We start from the raw sequence: 19,554 nt of genomic DNA, 5'->3' as shown, positions 1-19,554 counted from the left end.
GTAACCATTTATACAAATATCCTCCTCAAGAACAGACTTGCTGAGCCAGGTTTCAGAAAACACAATTACATCAGCATCAGTTGATTAAGCCCAAATCATAACCCCATCAATTTTTGACAACAGGCTGCGTACATTTAAATAAAACAAACCTAAACTAGATCTACATTTAAAATCAGAGGGGGTTTGGAGACATTGCATATCAGGGCCAGGGTTAGGTTGCACGTTACCTGATATCAACAAAAGAAGAATAACTAGGCACCTCTGTTTAATAACCTTGCATGGCTTCTCTTCTTTAAGAGACCTACTGCAAGCGAATTCTAGAAGTGAGTTTCCAGACAACCATTAGACTTTGGTAGTGACACAAGTTCGTACTGTTCACATCATGCCACAAATGCATCGGCACTTGGACGAGTGGACCGAGTGAAAAAGAGAGAGTTCCCGCAGACAATATGTCTAATGGACGGGAGAGCACATTGTCAGATGTACTCACCCAGCGACAATGTTAGTTTTCTCCAGAGTTCAGTAAAGTCAGTGCACAAAGCAATACCACGAAAATTGTCATTTTCTCTGACAAATGTAAAAAATAGAGGCCAACGAAGGTAAGGGGAGAGAGGGACAGAGTATATGTATGAGTCTGGATGTGAGTATTTGCGCGTGTGAGTAGATTGGGTGTTGAGGTCGATTGAGAGAACGGGTTGGGGATTGTTGAGCTGCCACTGACAGCCAGGCGAAGAGCACATAGGAGCAGCTTGGACGAGACACGCGGATGAAGAAGGAACTCAGGCCAGCCAGGCGAAGAGCACAAAGGAGCAGCTTAGACAAGACACTCCGCGGATGAAGAAGGAACTCAGATCAGCCAGGCGAAGAGCACATAGGAGCAGCTTGGACGAGACACGCGGATGAAGAAGGAACTCAGGCTGAAGATGAAGAAGGAACTCAGGCCAGCCAGGCGAAGAGCACAAAGGAGCAGCTTGGACAAGACAAGACAAGACATTTTTCACAAGCCCCATGGACAGACGGCCTGGTAAAAGTTAACCACCGCCAGTCAAACCCAAGACTGCTGCACTTATATGAACCAACCACACCCCATTCCCTATGCTTTCACTAAATAAAAAAAAAACAGATTCTGATGGATTAGCCTTGAGAGAGAGAGAGAGAGACTTGCTTTATCAAAGTTAACATGTGTTTCCCATGTCAATAAAGCCCCTTGAATTGAATTGAGAGAGAGAGAAAACACACAGAATCTGCAGCAATTCTGCAATTGCTTTCACATGTTGTGAACAACACATACGTAGTTAATGCAATCCACCAGCATAAACCATATGACATTCCTATTTCCCATGCAGCAAATTAGCACTGAACGTTACATGTGGCAGGTGCAGGGGTAGGAGGTGGGGTATGGACATAGAACAGGGGGAGGGAGGGTGGGTATGGACACAGAACAGCAGGGAGGGTTTACCTGAGGATACGGAGTGGGGATATTCTGTCTGTAGGGTAGTTCCTCCCCTTCCCCCCTCCTCCCCCATAGTGATGCAAGGGAGCTGTATGGAAACTGACATACCCTGAAAACCCCACTTCCTGTCATGTCAAACTGACGGGTGAGAGAGAGGTTCCCCTTCTCTTCCCTGACTCACTCACTCACTTTTTGTTTCAATGAAGAGATAAAAGCCTATTTACTTGCCAAAGCTACAGTTAATGCAAATGATGCTGCTGCTATCAATGTATTATTTATAGGGTGAGCAGAGCCGCAGACATTTCCACAGAACTGGGAGCTAAGCTTACAGGAGATTAGACATGCTATCTCATTCATTTACCAGGGGGTAATTGCTAAACTGCGGGGGAATTAAGATGTGTGAGGCTCCCATTGGTGGTTCATGGTGGATTGGCTGGTGGTGCTGGTGCTGGTAGCAGCCATAGATGAAGAAGCCAGCCACCCCATAAGACGTAGATAAACAAGTGTTCAGTTGTGAAATTGGTATTACTACAAATACTCTATAGGCACTCACCAACAGCTGTCAAACAGACTGACAGATGATTTCTAACTGATGGCAACTTGGAAATCTGCCATTTAACAACATAAAGACTGTGATACAAGTTGAAATGCGATCACGAGGATATTAGGGACAGCAGTAGTGTATTTTCATGCATGAAATTAATTTGAATATGATGTTCAAACCTACATAAAAGTGTGATATACAGTGCATTGGGAAAGTATTCAGACCCTTTGAATTTTTACAGCATTATTCTAAAATATATTTAAAAAATAACAATCCACATCAATCTACACACGATACCCCATAATAACAATTTTATAATACATTTTTTTGCACATGTATTATAAGAAAAAACAGAAATACCTTATTTACATAAGCATTCAGACCCTTTGCTCAGGACCTCAGACTCGAAATTGAGCTCAGGTGCATCCTGTTTCCATTGATCATCCTTGAGATGTTTCTACAACTTGATTGGAGTCCACCTGTGGTAAATTCAATTAATTGGACATGATTTGGAAAGGCACATACCTGTCTATATAAGGTTGACAGTGCATGTCAGAGCAAAAACCAAGCCATGAGGTCGAAGGAATTTCCTGTAGAACTCCGAGAGAGGATTGTGTCGAGACACAGATCTGGCGAAGTGTACTAAAACATTTCTGCAGCATTGAAGGTCCCCAAGAACACCGAGGCCTCCCTCATTCTTAAATGGAAGAAGTTTGGAACCACCAAGACTCTTCCTAGAGCTGGCCTACAGGCCAAACTGAGCAATCATAGGAGAAGGGCCTTGGTCAGGGAGGTGACCAAGAACCAGATGGTCACTCTGACAGAGCTCCAGAGTTCCACTGTGGAGATGGGAGAACCTTCCAGAAGGACAACCATCTCTGCAGCACTCCCCCAATCAGTCCTTTATGGTAGACGGATGCCACTCCTCAGTAATAGACACATGACAGCCTGCATGAAGCTTGCCAAAAGGCACCTAAAGGACTTTCAGACCATGAGAAACAAGATTCTCTGGTCTGATGAAACCAAGATTGAACTTTTTGGCCTGAATGCTAAGCGTCACATCTGGACGAAACCTGGCACCAGCCCTACTGGGGAAGCTCGGTGGTGGCATCATCATGCTGTGGGGAGGTTTTTCAGCGGCAAGGACTGGAAGACTAGTCAGGATCGAGGGAAAGATGAACTTAGAAAAGTACAGAGAGATCCTCGAAGAAAACCTACTCCAGAGCGCTCAGGACCTCAGACTGAATTGAAGGTTCACCTTCCAACAGGTACAATGACCCTAAGCACACAGCCAAGACAACACAGGAGTGGCTTCGGAACAAGTCTCTGATTGTTCTTGTGGTCCAGCCAGAGCCAGGACTTGAACCCGATTGAAAATCTCTGGAGAGAGCTGAAAGTAGCTGTGCAGCGACGTTCCCCATCCAACCTGACAGGGTTTGAGAGGATCTGCAGAGAAGAATGGGAGAAACTCCCCAAATACAGGTGTGCCAAGCGTGTAACGTCATACCCAGGAAGACTCTTGGCTTTAACCTCTTTGATCTCTAGGGGCGCTATTTCATTTTTGGATAAAAAACGTTCCCGTTTTAAGCGCGATATTTTGTCACGAAAAGATGCTCGACTATGCATATTCTTGACAGTTTTTGAAAGAAAACACTCTGAAGTTTCAGAATCTGCAAAGATATTGTCTGTAAGTGCCCCAGAACTCATTCTACAGGCGAAACCAAGATGATGCGTCAACCAGGAAAAAAGCAGAATCTCTGAAGCTCTGTTTTCCATTGTCTCCTTATATGGCTGTGATTGCGCAAGGAATGAGCCTACACTTTCTGTCGTTCCCCCAAGGTGTTAGCAGCATTGTGACGTATTTGTAGGCATATCATTGGAAGATTGACCATAAGAGACTACATTTTCCAAGTGTCCGCCTGGTGTCCTGCGTGGAATTCGGTGTGCAAACGCCAGCTGCTTGTACTTTTCCATTTGATTGAGGGGAGAAACCATGCTTCCACGAACGATATATCATTGAAGAGATATGTGAAAAACACCTTGAGGATTGATTCTAAACAACGTTTGCCATGTTTTCAGTCGATATTATGGAGTTAATTTGGAAAAAAGTTCGCGTTTTGAGGACTGAATTTTCGTATTTTTTTTGGTAGCCAAAAGTGATGTGCAAAACGGAGCTATTTCTAATACACAAAGAATCTTTTTGGGAAAAACTGAGCATCTGCTATCTAACTGAGAGTCTCCTCATTGAAAACATCCAAAGTTCTTCAAAGGTAAATTATTTTATTTGAAGGCTTTTATGTTTTTGTTGAAATCTTGCGTGCTGGATGCTAACGCTAATGCTAACGCTAAATGCTACGCTAGCTAGCCACTTTTACACAAATGATTGTTTTCCTATGGTTGAGAAGCATATTTTGAAAATCTGAGATGACAGTGTTGTTTACAAAAGGCTAAGCTTGAGAGATGGCATATTTATTTCATTTAATTTGCGATTTTCATGAATAGTTAACGTTGCGTTATGGTAATGAGCTTAGGTCTGTAAATAGAATCCCGGATCCGGGTTTGGTAGACGCAACAGGTTAATCACTGCCAAAGGTGCTTCAACAAAGTACCGAGTAAAGACTGAATAGTTGTAAATGTGATATTTCAAAAACATTGTTTTGCTTTGTTATTATGGAGTATTGCGTGTAGATTGCGGAGAAAAACATATCTAATCCATTCTAGAATACGGCTGTAACGTAAAACTAAATGTGAACCAAGTCAAGGGGTCTGAATACTTTCCGAATGCACTGTTTGCGATTTATGATCTACATTCTAAAAGCAGGTTCTTCTCTGCATCACATTGTTGTACTGTATGTAAAATGTGATATACGTTGTGCACAGGCTGAGGGTGTCATTAACAGGTTTAAGGAGTTGAAAAGACGCAGCATTCTCTTACTCCTATAAAAGCAGTGTTATCATTTGCGTTGTGAAAAACTAACAGTGCAAATATATACCTCACTGAGCTGTGTTCCTTGTCAGTTTCTTTCCTACTCATCCTCATCTAGGAGTCTGTTATTCTCCTCTTCCCTTTAACCGAAGGCTGTTTCTTCTTCTTCAGTCAGGAACCCAACATGTGTTATTCACAACTCCTCACGTACACTTCATGTGTTGGGGAAAATAAACAGAAAAAAGTCTTACCTTGTCATCAACGTCACTCTCGCTGTCACACTACAAGGGAAGAGAAAGGAAAACATAAGGAATTATTCATTTTATCCCCCCTTCCCCAACCACCACCACCAACAAACTCATAATCAGTGCATATGTTATTTTTACGTGACTTCTTGTTCAGTGACAGCTTTCAACACAAACAAGGGAAGATGAAGGGAGAAAAGTGTGGCGTTTGAGAGTTTTCAAGGTTTAAAAGCAGTACACAATATAATACAATAACACTACTCTGGAGTTTTCTTTGCAAATACAATGGTTTACAAAAGGTTTAAAAAAACAGAATAATAATAAGCAGTGTTATAGAGTAAAGGTTTTTCATTCAACAGAAACTTGTCCATTATTATATTGATTAGGATGTGAATTTATCATTTGTGCTTTTCCACACATCATTAGATCATAATATCCTATAAACTACATTTTTCATTAGTATGCTAACATTAATGCATTTCAAGTCTGATTCTGAAAAGGACTACACGTTTTAAAATGCAAATGTGCAATTATGGTATAGTATACTGCATATTGTTTATACAGATGTAGTATAAATGTAGTATTCTGTATATAGAATATACTGAGGTAGCCTACAGGTATGGATCTTAATTAGATCAGTATTGTCACAGCAATGTAATCCTGCAGCAACAGGATTTGAACGTTTAGTCCATAATGTTGTTTGATCAGTGGTTAAGCTGGCCAAAATTAGGCTACATGAAAAGTGCAATATTGTTAATATAACCGTGTGTTAGAACAGGGTTTTCAGAGAATTTATGTCAATTATGAAGCTCATCTGCATTTCCTAATGTGCAGGAAAATTCTCATCACCAAAAGTGATACAACTAAGATCCTAATTCTGTAGAATGCCACAACCTCTTTAGCCACCTGTGTCCTGCCATGACTGGCATTCCTTTACAAGGCACAGAAGCTCTTCTCTCATTTCTTCTCTACTTCCGTTTCTCACGTTCATTAGGTGTTTAAAGTGAATAAATGTTCGTCCAGGCCGCCCCTCTCACACTACAATGGGAAGTGAAGTTGTGGAAATAGGAGTGGACCGGTTGGTGAGACCTCCTGGACCACAGTGGGGGAGGCAGGGAGAAAAGAAAAAAGCTATTCACGCAAAGAGCCATAGAGAAGAGAAGGCCCCCTGAAAAACACTGCCTGCCTGGCTTCAATCTGTCAATTAAGTTTCTGTGGCAACATATTTAAGTGCCCCTCTTTATTTGGTTTAACTGCTTTTCAGAGATCCGGCACAAAGGGAGACGTTGGGTCAAAGGAGACACAGCGGTCCATTGTGTTGTAGCATGGTGGGTCTAAATGTAGAATTAAGTAACGCGGAGCAATCAGCACTACAGTCCAGACCTGGATTCAAATACTATTCAAAATCTATCAAAAACGTTTAGCGTTTGCTTTAGCCTGCCTGGAGTGCTAGATTGGTGCGTTTGCACTTTTGTGACAGCTCTATTGGTTCTATTGCCCCTGGCAAACTCAATCAAGCCCAGTTTAATTTTTTGACATCATTTCAAATAGTATTTGAACCCAGGTATGCTACCGCCCAGAGGCCAAGATCTCTCCAGAGAGCTACACTCCTGCCCTTAAATCATCTCATTCAGAAGACTTCTCCTGACTGGGGACAGAGGTAAGTCAAGAGATTCTGTGGCTCAACATGACATGAGTGACTGTGTGTGTGTGTGTGTGGTTGTTATATCTGTCTATATAACATCTTAAGGCCATGGTGAAGTCCTAAACTCCCATATTGAACCATTCTTACAGGAGAAGGGGAGCTGAGACATTTAAACTGGAGGTCAGGTCGATAAAAAAGAGGGGACATAATTATTAATGCATTGATTTCCTTTCTAGAACTAATCAGTCGTTGATGCTATTCAGAGGCAGTGAGTGAAAGAGAGAGAGTGAGAGAAAGAGAACAGAAAGAACGACTCAGAGAGGGAAACAGAAACAGAGAAAGAAACAAACAAAGAGAGATTCAGAGAGAGAAAGATAAATTCAGAGAGAGAAAGAGATTCAGAGAGAGAAAGAGGGATTCAGAGAGAGAAAGAGAGATTCAGAGAGAGAAAGAGAGATTCAGAGAGAGAAAGAGATTCAGAGAGAGAGAGAAAGAGAGAGAAAGAGAGAGAAAGAGAAAGAGTGATTCTGAGAGAAACAGAAACAGAAAGAGAGATTCAGAGAGAGAAAGAGAAAGAGAGATTTAGAGAGAGAAAGAGAAAGAGAGATTCAGAGAGAGAAAGAGAAAGAGAGATTTAGAGAGAGAAAGAGAAAGAGAGATTTAGAGAGAGAAAGAGAGATTCTGAGAGAAACAGAAAGAGAGGGAAAGAGAAACAGAAAGAGTGATTCTGAGAAACAGAAAGAGAGGGAAAGAGAAACAGAAAGAGGGAAAGATAGGATAATCAAAAGGCCTTGACATTAGAATGTCATTTTACAACACAAAGCCTATGTGAATGTTCCATTGTGTACAATCAATTATGTGTGTATGTGTGTGTGAACGTGTCTATGTATGTACGCGTGCATGTGCATGCGTGTGAGAGTGAGTTCAGGATTAGAGAAAGACATTCTCAGGGGAATGTTTACAAACCATAATTCCAGGGCTTTGCTTGTCAAAATACATTCATTAAAGGTACAGGGCATTACAGAACTACAAGTGGCTTAGGCCCCCTGTCAATCACTCTCCCATTCAGCGCCGGGGGTTCTCAGCAAATGGATTGTCACATATTTCTACCTAGATGAGCCTGTTACTGACTCAACACAACCTGTAATGAAGCAACATTTGTCTTTCTCTTACCACTCAGTTATTTTTAAAACAAAACAAAAAACACCAGCCTTTCTCCTTGCTTGATTTTCCTGTTGACAATGAGCCTGGAAGTAAATAGATCCTGGTTTGAGATCATACCCAGGGACCTGGGAGAAATGTGTTCTTAGTGTGCACCACAACAGCCGGGCGCCTCACACAGTAATGCTAGTTCCCACTGTTATTGTTGGAGCCGAGCTAAAAACCTGCATGGGCATTGGAGATTAACAGAATAGGAGGATTCTGGCTGCAGCTGAAATGCCCAAGCGCAGACCTGCAGGATGGTCTCACTGAGGATGAGAATGCGAGTAGAGGACGAGGAGGGCACAGAGGACTAGATAGTAGGAGAAGGATAAGGAGGAAAATAATAGCAAAATAGCATCCCCCCCAAAGCCAAACCGTTAAGAAACATCTCCTGCAGCAGACTGTAAAGGATGGAGTTACCCTTATGGATAAAAACACGTGAATTTCACATGTGAACACGTGAATGGTTCCAAAAACACGTGATCTAACGTGAAGTTAATGTGATAACATGTGACAATGTTTAAAGCAACATGTGATAACATGAAAATGCACATGAAAACATGTGAACTGTTCAAAAAACACTTGTTTTCACATGATTTCACATGTGAGAGTTCATGTGAAATCATGTGATTTTTCTGGAAAGGTGTTCTCACTTGGGTAGGAGAGGCAAGTGAAAAATGAGAACAAAACACTAAAAACATAGAGGAGATGGAGGGGTTCTATCAGGGAGGTGTTTGGCTAGCATGGCTCCAGGCTATTACTACATAGTATTATAGGCCTTTGCTGAGTCTACACTGAGTGTACAAAACATTAAGAACACTTGCTCTTTCCATGACATAGTCATGGTGAATCCAGGCGAAAGCTGTGAACCCTTATTGATGTCACCTGTTAAATCCAATTCAATCAGCGTAGATGAAGGGGAGGAGACAGGTTAAAGAAGGATTGTTAAGCCTTGAGACACATGGTTTGTGTATTATGGTTTGTGTATGTGTACCATTCTGAGGGTGAAGTGCCTTTAAATGGGGTATGGTAGTATGTGCCAGGCGCACCGGTATGTGTCAAGAACTGCAACACTGTTGTATTTTTCACGCTCAACAGTTTCCAGTGTGTATCAAGAATGGTCCACCACCCAAAGCACATCCAGCCAACTTGACACAACTGTGGGAAAAGAGACGCCTGTCTGATTCACGCCTGTCTGAGTGGACTAATCCATTGTGAAGGCCGCGGGGATGGCACACAAGCATCACCAGTAGTACATTTACCAATAATTACCATCATTTGCCATCTACAATGTTTGTTTGGTTATGGTAATTTCTGTTAATGCATTCAATATATTGCTATAACAGTCTTACCGTTGTCATTGTAGGAGTCGAAAAAAATATCTAGGGTACACAAAAAAGCATTGGTTTATTTCATTCCATTTATGAGTTGTCAATTTATTCATTGTCTTTGGTTTGGAGCGCTCCTATCAAAGTTGAGTAAGGACACACACCTGATTATGCATGTAACTAGACTACATGGCCGATGCACAAATGTAGGATAAAAAAAATGTGCCCATTTGGGGATCTGATACTATTTCTGAATGTCTTAACTCAATGTGGAGCTTCTCAAAGCAAGTAAACTAAGTCTGTTTTTACATCCATAGAGAATGACAATAGTTCCTCAACGTAGCCTATTTGAAACATCTTTCCAGCTCTCTCCCTTTTGATAACTACTCAGCATGAAATCTGAAAAAATGTCATGCTCTGATCCTGTGGAAATGGCATAAAAAAGGCCTTCCTGATGACTTCTTATGCCTTGCGCAAATACCCTGCAGCTGTGTCTGTCTGTCCGTCAGTCCGGAACTCACTGGCCCAGGAAACTCAAGTTAATAGTTGATACAATGTTTCAAGTTCCTTGTATGTATAGCCAATGTGATTCATAGGATATTTATTTTTATCAGGATATTTTCTACCTGTGGACTGCAATGTTATTATTTGTTGGCTGTGTAGGCTATTTTTACATATTGGCAATACAAGTTACTTTTAGATTTGTATCATTTTCATTTAGATAGAATGTTGATTAACCACATGAAATTGATTTTGAGATATGAAGAATGTTTTATAAATGAAATAAAACTGTTCCATGAAAATGTGCATATGTAAATCGTAACTGGCACGCAGATCAGTAGAAATGGTAGGATAACTTGGCACTCCAAATGGAAAAGGTTGCCGACCACTGGTGTGGCCTATAACCGGCAACTTCTGGAGCATAATGTCGGAATCTGCAAAGGCCAGCAGCAGCGGGCAGCGGGAGGGGGTGGTTCGGGTCGGGAACAGTTCTTTTTAACTGGTTAGGCTATATTGATCTCTGTCTCCCTCCTTAGTAATTTGTGTGTCATACTTTTTAATTGCAGTACTTAAAGAATCAGGCAAAGTACTGTAGCCTATATATAGTTGATTTTATTCAAACATAGGGTGTGTCTATATATGAAAAAATACACATTTTAAAGAACAGACGACTCTCGGCCGACCAATATTTTTTGTTGTTGTCGGGGACAGCTCTAATTGGGCCAATGCCATCCTGAACAATATGGTTGTAAAGTGGCTGGGTAGAGCAGCACTCGCCCTTCCCTCACTGTTGAACTGAGAGACCATCCTCTGTACTGTAGTAGCCAGCTAGGGCCAAGCGAGAAGAGGGAACACATTAGCCAAATGGTGAAAATGCAAAACCACAAACACACCAACAGCATGACGGCAGGCTGGACCAGTCAGAGGGGACATTGTTAAAAGCCGAGAGATATGTTGCTCACAAAGTTCCCTGACAGGAGCAAGGCCCCAGTAGGTTTGCCCTCTCACGGATATTCAAAAACAACCCCCATCCAACAAAAAAAAGGAGAGAAGAGAGAGAATACCTGGCTACCGGTTCGGAGGCAGGCAGAGTGAGCCGCAACATCTGCACCTGGCAACTGCATGTAACCAGGGACTAGCTTTACGGGATGGTTCAGTCTCTCTGCCCCACTACCCCTTCCTCTCCATCCCTCTCCTCACCCCCAGCCTCCCCATCCTTCTCCTCTCCCCCAGCCTCCCCATCCTTCTCCTCTCCCCCAGCCTCCCCATCCCTCTCCTCTCCCACAGCCTCCCCATCCGTCTCCTCTCCCCCAGCCTCCCCATCCCTCTCCTCTCCCCCAGCCTCCCCATCCCTCTCCTCTCCTCCAGCCTCCCCATCCTTCTCCTCTCCCCCAGCCTCCCCATCCCACTCCTCTCCCCCAGCCTCCCCATCCCTCTCCTCTCCTCCACACCAAAAAATACATGTTTTTGACATTTACGCAGCTTTCAACACGTTGGGAGCGGGGGATTTATTCAGACAGAGAAACAGCAGTCCAGTCTGGGTCTTAGTGCTAGGCTAGTCCCATGACAACCTCATATCTCAGACCTGGAATGAAGCAGCAGGGCTGAGGACGAGACAGGAGACAGGGGTGGAACCAACCGGATGATTATTCCTGACATTTTTCTGGCAGATTTTGTAATAGATGTGTGTGGGGGGAAGACAATAAGAGTTGTGCATCCCGGAGCACATTAAAAACGACTGCCCAAATTAATCACACAGTTCCACCTGTCACATTCTGAAGAGACTTGCAATGAATTTGCCTTGGAACGAGAGGGAGAAACTTGCCCGGCAACATAAATACTGGCACAGCATCAATGTCTGCTGGGGGCTGTCTGCCTGAATACAGATTGGGGCCACCCTGGCTGTGTGATATCCACAAGGAAGCAAAACAAGAATGGAGGCTTGTAGTGCATAAATTTCACTGTCAGCTTTCTCTCCAAAAATGTAACTGTGAGGTTATACTGAAACTATCAATATTTGTGCCTCAGCCAAACAAAAATAGTCTCAGAAATACTTAACCACCCACAGATTATGATAAGACCTCATATTCACGGTTGAAAAGCCAAAAGGGTGAGACAGTTGGGCATCTTCATGTTGTCAGAGAGAATGGTCTAAATCCAGGGCCAGTTCTCCTCAGACAGTGTCTTAAATGGCCATTTTGGTTTATTATTGGAGGGCGTGGTGAAAAGCACAGACTCCATACTGTTTGAGATCTCAGAGGCACTCTGTGTTGGCCTAATGGCTCATCCAGATACATTGGGATCCAATGGTAGCTTTACGCATGAAACAAACACAATTTCCTCCACCTCAATTTCCCTCCTGTGGCTCCGGAGATGAGGTGTGTGATATATTTTGTGCGTCCCAAATGTCACTATATTCCCTTAATAGTGCATTACTTTTGACCCTGGTCAAAAGTATTGCACTATAAAGGGAATTGGGTGCCATTTAGGATGCAGATATTGTTCCTGCTGGGGTACCCTGCCTCTGCCACCGCTCCTAGTGCCCCAGGACACCAACCACCAGGCATGTTGTTAGCAGCAGCCCGGGAGGTCTCCATGGTATCACAGAGCACCACAGAGCATGTTAAGCACTTCTTCCTACAGGATTCAGACATCCATAATTCATGGAGGTGATGCTTCTTGCATGCCCCTCTCAGTCTCAACATGATGATGAGTCATCGTAGAGGCTGGGGGGTCGAGAGGACGCTGAGATTATTCTGATTGCATAACAAACAAGGGGAAAATGCAACAAATAAACCTCTCTTCTGGGCGCGCTACGGAAGAGCGCACAATGCCTTGAGTTGCTGTAAACCAAAGCTGGAGCAAACAAAACATTTTCATTTTTGAATAGAAAGGAAGAGAGAGGCCAGTGGTTATGTTTTCCCACTGTAAATAGTCTACCGGCACCACAGGGTTCATGGTCTCTAACACTGGGCTTCTACCCTTTACACAACTCGACTAACATTGTCACCACCGTTCAACCTTCTCAACCTTTGAGAAGAGAAAACAAAGATATATAAAGTAGTTCCTCTTGACCCTTCCTGGCACCTGCATGTGAGTGCACCACCGGGCACTCTGATTTGATCAAAGGCTCAGATCTATACAGCCATTTGACCCTTGACCTTGCCTGGGGGCTGCATGGGAAGTCAGGTGATTACCAGGGGTCAGACCAAGGGCTGGGGATTAGGGAGGTATTGATCCAGCTGAAGATGGAGGCTCTGAGAAAAAAGCTCTGCAGGCGGAAATGATATCGACCACGAAAAGAAAAGGCCCCGGCTCTGATGTAAAACTATATTTGAGCTGGGGACCTCTGATATGGCTGTACAAGCAGAGAGCTGAGCGGAGAGAGAGAGAGTAGAGCGTATAGGAGAGAGATAGGGCTCTTTTCATTAGACAGACACTGTGGTTCTTTGGGAGGACCTGAGGAGCTGACATACTATAGGGAGCTGGAGCACGGAGCCATGTAAATCATCCAGAGAACAATATAAAGATGAAGGATCTTAATTTGATCACTGTGTTGCAGGAGAACGTTCCTGCAATGCAGGACATTTAAAACTTGTCTTATGGAAAATGTATTACCCCCTTCAAAAATGTCCATCAATTATAATCCACATTTATAATCGACATACAGTGCATTCAAAAAGTATTCAGGCCCCTTGACTTTTTCCACATTTTGTTACTCATCAATCTACACACAATACCCGGGCACTGGCGGGGCCACTGCTCTGACATGCACTGTCAACTGTGGGACCTTATATAGACAGGTGTGTGCCTCTCCAAATCCTGTCCAATCAATTAAATTTACCACATGTGGACTCCAATCAAGTTGTAGAAACATCTCAAGGATGATCAATAGAAACAGGATGCACCTGAAGTCTCACAGCAAAGGCTCTGAATACTTATGTAAATAAGGTATGTCTGTTTTTAAAATGTTTAATACATTTGCAAAAAACCTGTTTTTGCTTTGTCATTATAAGGTATTGATGTTGCAAAAATGGTATTTAATACATTTTAGAATAAGGCTATAAAGTAACAAAATGTGGAAAAGGTCAAGGGGTCTGAATACTTTCCAAATGCACTGCATATAATCCATGTTGCGTTTATATTTTTGTTCAGTATAATAATTCCCATTTCTTGTTGCTACATGATTATTTTAATTTGCTGCCCAAATTAAGATCCTACTTCTGTAGGCCCGACCCCCAATCCTGCCAGGCCAAGTGGCCAACCTAAGCCAAGCGCGGCTTTACAAAACCCAGACCACGTGTAAACAGCCTCCATCAGGGACCGCTAGCCCAGCGGATGAATCCAGAGAGTCCCCCTCTAAATTAAAGGACTGCCCTGTGCCTTCCAACTAGAAATCCCTCAGCCTTTGCTTTCAGTACTCGCTAGGGGAGGGGATCTGAGGGGGTGTTGGCGGGCTCTCACAATAGTCTGGCTCTGGCAGGGAGAGGGGGGGAGCAGAATCTAATGGGACTGATAGGAGAGAGATGGGGGAGCATTTATTCATGAGGAAAAAACAAGTGGCCAAAAAGCCAGCAGCAAAGGTACTGCGAATACACAACGGTATTATGCATACGCTAAAGCCCTAGGAGAGAAGGAGAAATGGAGGTGGAAGAGAGAATTGGAATAATACAGAGAGAGAGCGAGGAGAGATAGAGAAAGAGAAAAATACTGATTTACGGCGTCATTTTAGCAACTCATCTTTCATATGGCCCCCTTGGCTTCCTGCTTTCTCCCCTGTCTGTCTCCTCTCTTCTCTCGCCTCACAGTTTCCAGAGAACACCACAACCACCAAGCACCTCCCCCATCAGAGACACCCACCCACACACGCAACCCCCCCCCCCCCCCCCCCCTGTTTTGATATGGCTCCTGGCCCACTCCTGGCCCCTCCTCTGTTTTAATACAGCTCCTGCCCCCACCCTCATCTGTTTTGATACAGCTCCTGCCCCCACCCCACCCTCATCTGTTTTGATACGGCTCCTGGCCCCCACTCACCCTTGTCTGTTTTGATACGGCTCCTGCCCCCCCACCCCACCCTCGTCTGTTTTGATACAGCTCCTGGCCCCACCCTCCTCTGTTTTGATACGGCTCCTGCCCCCCCACCCCACCCTCCTCTGTTTTGATACGGCTCCTGCCCCCCCACCCCACCCTCCTCTGTTTTGATACGGCGCCTGCCCCCCCACCCCACCCTCCTCTGTTTTGATACGGCTCCTGCCCCGCCACCCCACCCTCCTCTGTTTTGATACGGCTCCTGCCCCCCCACCCCACCCTCCTCTGTTTTGATACGGCTCCTGCCCCGCCACCCCATCCTCCTCTGTTTTGATACGGCTCCTGGCCCCACCCTCCTCTGTTTTGATACGGCTCCTGGCCCCCCACCCTCCTCTGTTTTGATACGGCTCCTGCCCCGCCACCCCACCCTCCTCTGTTTTGATACGGCTCCTGGCCCCACCCTCCTCTGTTTTGATACGGCTCCTGGCCCCCCACCCTCCTCTGTTTTGATACGGCTCCTGCCCCCCACCCCACCCTCCTCTGTTTTGATACGGCTCCTGGCCCCACCCTCCTCTGTTTTGATACGGCTCCTGGCCCCACCCTCCTCTGTTTTGATACGGCTCCTGCCCCCACACCCCACCCTCCTCTGTTTTGATACGGCTCCTGGCCCCCCACCCCACCCTCCTCTGTTTTGATACGACTCCTGCCCCCCCACCCCACCCCACCCTCCTCTGTTTTGATACGGCTCCTGCCCCCCCACCCCACCCTCATCTGTTTTGATACGGCTCCTGTCCCCACCCTCCTCTGTTTTGATACGGCTCCTGCCCCCCCACCCCACCCTCCTCTGTTTTGATACGGCTCCTGTCCCCACCCTCCTCTGTTTTGATACGGCTCCTGGCCCCCCACCCCACCCACCTCTGTTTTGATACGGCTCCTGGCCCCACCCTCCTCTGTTTTGATACGGCTCCTGGCCCCCCACCCTCCTCTGTTTTGATACGGCTCCTGGCCCCACCCTCCTCTGTTTTGATACGGCTCCTGGCCCCCCACCCTCCTCTGTTTTGATACGGCTACTGGCCCCCCACCCCACCCTCCTCTGTTTTGATACGGCTCCTGCCCCCCCACCCCACCCTCCTCTGTTTTGATACGGCTCCTGTCCCCACCCTCCTCTGTTTTGATACGGCTCCTGCCCCCCCACCCCACCCTCCTCTGTTTTGATACGGCTCCTGCCCCCCCACCCCACCCTCCTCTGTTTTGATACGGTTTCTGCCCCCCACCTCACCGCAGAGCAGAGCTACAGCGGCAGACAGCATTGGAAATTTAAAACGGGTTTAGGAGAAATTAGCAAAGGAAGGAAGGAAATGGGATGTTGACTTGAACTGGCCCCGAGGGCAGCTGAGAGTCTCCCTGCTCTGCGCGGCGTGGCACGGGCTCCACTGGCTGCCTGACAGTTTGATGGAGCGAGTGGAGGCTTCCCTGAGGCCTGCGCCAAAGTCTCTCACACTGATGTAGCTCAGTGAGGAACAGATTGAGCCTCTGGGCATTGCTCTGTACAGTTTCTCTCTCCCTCTCCGTCCTTCCCTCCTCTCTCTCTCGCTTTCTCTTTCTCTCTCGACCCCTCCCTCACAGAAAGAGAGAAAGGGGGAGAGAGATAAGGCTTCCCCTTCCCTGTAGCTCTTGTTCTCTCGGACAGCATTGTGATGAGCACTACAGATGCCGTTTATTGACTTCTAGCCTATGCAAAGGGCTAGGGAGGGAGAGAGGGAGAGAGATTGAGGGGGAGTCAGCGGCTGTGAGGGCACAGACTTAATGAAAAGAGTCTTGCAGCAGCCCACTGTGTGCTGGTCATGAGAAGCATGTGCCACCGGGGGGCTCTACTGCTAATTTCGGGGGCCAGCCAAGCGTTTCACGCTAGACTTGTCATTCGGCCATAGGGGTATTCATGCTGGGTGACAGCAATTGCCAGAGGGGGCCGATCTCGTCCCTCCTTTTCTTCCTTCCATTCCCTCTTGCCTCCCACCCTCTTTTCCCCTTTGCAATGATCAAAAACTGTCATAGGCAGGCTAAAGAATTACAAATGAGTGTCCTGTGGCACTGGCTGGGACTGGATTCAACTCCCTCTCTCCTCAGATGGCCAGGACAGTATAGCTCATCTCCGCCCCCCTGCCTGTCTGTCTGTAATACATGTGCAGGGTTTTCTACTGTATCTTGTTCTACAACCAGTTAACACAGCATTCATCTACAGCAAAACAAGAGGGTTAATCCCAAACCCAAATCTAATAGAAATACTACATGTGAGCTCCTGGCCTCAGATGAGATGAGAGTAGCATCTCCCACACTAAGTCTCCATCCCAAATGAAACCCTATTCCTTATATAGTGCACTACTTTTGATCATAGGGCTCTGGTAAAAAGTATTGCACTATATAGGAAATAGGGAGCCATTTGCAACGCAGTCTAACGCCCAATTCCTCCCCTGCTACATGTTACTGTCTGTATGTCTGTCCTAGAGGTGAAAGCTGGCCAACAGGTCTTTAATGAGTGACATCAACTTCCAGAGGATTTGGCTTGCTCTTGGGTTCTCTCTGAACTTGGATATACAAGGAGAACAAAGTAATTGGAAATCATTAGAGGATGAAGGATGGAAGACAGAACTCTAGATGCAGAACCATAGCTTCACTGAGATGCCCAGTGCCCAGGCAAACTAACTTTCCTCACCCTGGGCTGAAATCCTCATCACAGAGACTACTGTTTAGAAAATTAAAGGGCAGACACTTGTTATACTACTGACAGCTATGGAGAGAATGAATAACACTACTGATGGAGAGAGAGAGAGACAGAGAAAATAAAGAGATGTTAACATCGGGTTCTATCCTCCTTAAAAAGCTATGTCTGCCTTAGGTATGTCAATTGAGAGAGAGAGAGAAGAGGGGGAGAGATGAAAGGAGGAGGGTGAGATACTGTATGTAGTCAGTAATGAAGGGTTGGAAAGGGGTATGGGGGTGGGTGGGGAGAAGTGAATTAACCTGAGAGAAAGAAGGAAACTTCTGTTAATCTCTCCAAAACAAGTTATCGTGAGAGATGGAGCAGGGAAGAGAGAGCGAGAGAGAGAAAAAAAGAGAGAGCACAGAGAGAGGGATATGAGAGAGAGCGAGGAAGGAGGAGGGGAGAGGAGAGGAGGAGCACATCCTCAGGCTGTGAATAATTTAGAGGAGCACTGGGAAGACGAAACAAAGACAAACACAAAACACTGGCAGCGTTTGACCCAGAGCTGCAGCGAAATCATCACACATCAAAGTCGAGAGCTCCCCCCCCCCCCCCCTCTGTCTTTTTTTCTCTCCCTTTCCCCCCTCCTTCAATCTCTTCCTCCCCCTCTCTCTCATGGCTCTCCCTCAGAGCCAGACAGTGAAGAAACAGCTGTGCTCTACTCTTGTTTCTCCTCATATTCTATAAGACACAAAATAATGGCTGACAACTCAGTTCCAACTGACTCCTCCCCCAGCCAGGAGAGAGACATGCCGCTGTCTGCCGCTGCTAATACTGAACCAGGGAAGGTGGGCTCAGCCCACACCCTCATGGAGCCCAGCTGTCACTGCAGAGACAGTCACAGTGCCCATCACCGTCAGGAGCTTCTCTCTTCTGCCTGATATAAAGACAGCTCTGAGACAATGCAGCTAAAATCAGCAGGAAGATAAGGCAGGATAGGGTAGGGTCCTATATATAGATGGTAGAGTAGGGTCCTATATATAGACGGTAGGGTAGGGTCCTATATATAGACGGTAGGGTAGGGTCCTATATATAGACGGTAGGGTATGGTCCTATATATAGACGGTAGGGTTGGGTACTATACTGCAGATGGTAAGGTATGGTAGAGTGGGGTACCATACTGCAGATGGTAGGGTACGGTAGAGTTGTGTACCATACTGCAGATGGTAGGGTACAGTAGAGTTGGGTACCATACTGCAGATGGTAGGGTTTGGTTGGGTACTATACTGCAGATGATAGGGTAGTGTACTATATTGCAGATGGTATGGTAGGGTTGGGCACTATAATGCAGATGGTAGGGCAGGGTACTATACTGCAGATGGTAGGGTAGGGTTGGGTAATATACTGCAGACAGTAGGGTAGGGTACTATACTGCAGATGGTAGGGTACTATACTGCAGATGGTAGGGTACGGTAGGGTACTATACTGCAGATGGTAGGGTACGGTAGAGTTGGGTACTATACTGCAGATGGTAGGGTTGGGTTGGGTACTGTATTGCAGATGGTATGGTAGGGTTGGGTACTGTACTGCAGATGGTAGGGTAGGTTACTGTACTGCAGATGGTGGAGTAGGATTGGGTACTATACTGCAGATGGTAGAATTGGGTTGGTACTATACTGCAGATGGTAGGGTAGGGCTGGGTACTATATTGTAGATGGTAGGGTAGTGTTGGGTACTATACTGCAGACGTTAGGATAGGGTAGCCTTGGGTACTATACTGCAGATGGTATGGTATGGTTGGGTACTATACCGCAGCCATTAGGGTAGGATAGGGTTGGGTACTATACTGCAGATGGTAGGGTAGGGTTGGGTACTATACTGCAGATGGTAGGGTAGGGTTGGGTACTATACTGCAGATGGTAGGGTTGGGTTGGGTACTATACTGCAGATGGTAAGGTTGGGTGCTATACTGCAGATGGT

The 19,554-nt window shown here is 45.5% G+C and overlaps 1 protein-coding gene across 5 annotated transcripts in view; it reads right to left on the bottom strand.

The window, feature by feature from the left end:
- The window catches only part of LOC139389743 (autism susceptibility gene 2 protein-like), a 452,500-nt gene that overhangs the window by 146,545 nt on the left and 286,401 nt on the right, over positions 1-19,554 (bottom strand). For all 5 annotated transcript variants that reach the window (XM_071136670.1, XM_071136669.1, XM_071136666.1 and 2 more), the window contains one exon: positions 5,175-5,204. In XM_071136670.1, the coding sequence (XP_070992771.1) occupies positions 5,175-5,204 (30 nt within the window). The remainder of the gene's footprint in view (positions 1-5,174; positions 5,205-19,554) is intronic.

Source organism: Oncorhynchus clarkii, chromosome 30 (assembly GCF_045791955.1).
Source record: "Oncorhynchus clarkii lewisi isolate Uvic-CL-2024 chromosome 30, UVic_Ocla_1.0, whole genome shotgun sequence".
NCBI classification, from domain to species: Eukaryota; Metazoa; Chordata; class Actinopteri; order Salmoniformes; family Salmonidae; genus Oncorhynchus; species Oncorhynchus clarkii.
Note: the sequence above shows the minus strand (reverse complement) of the source record. Positions and strands in the feature narration are given on the sequence as shown.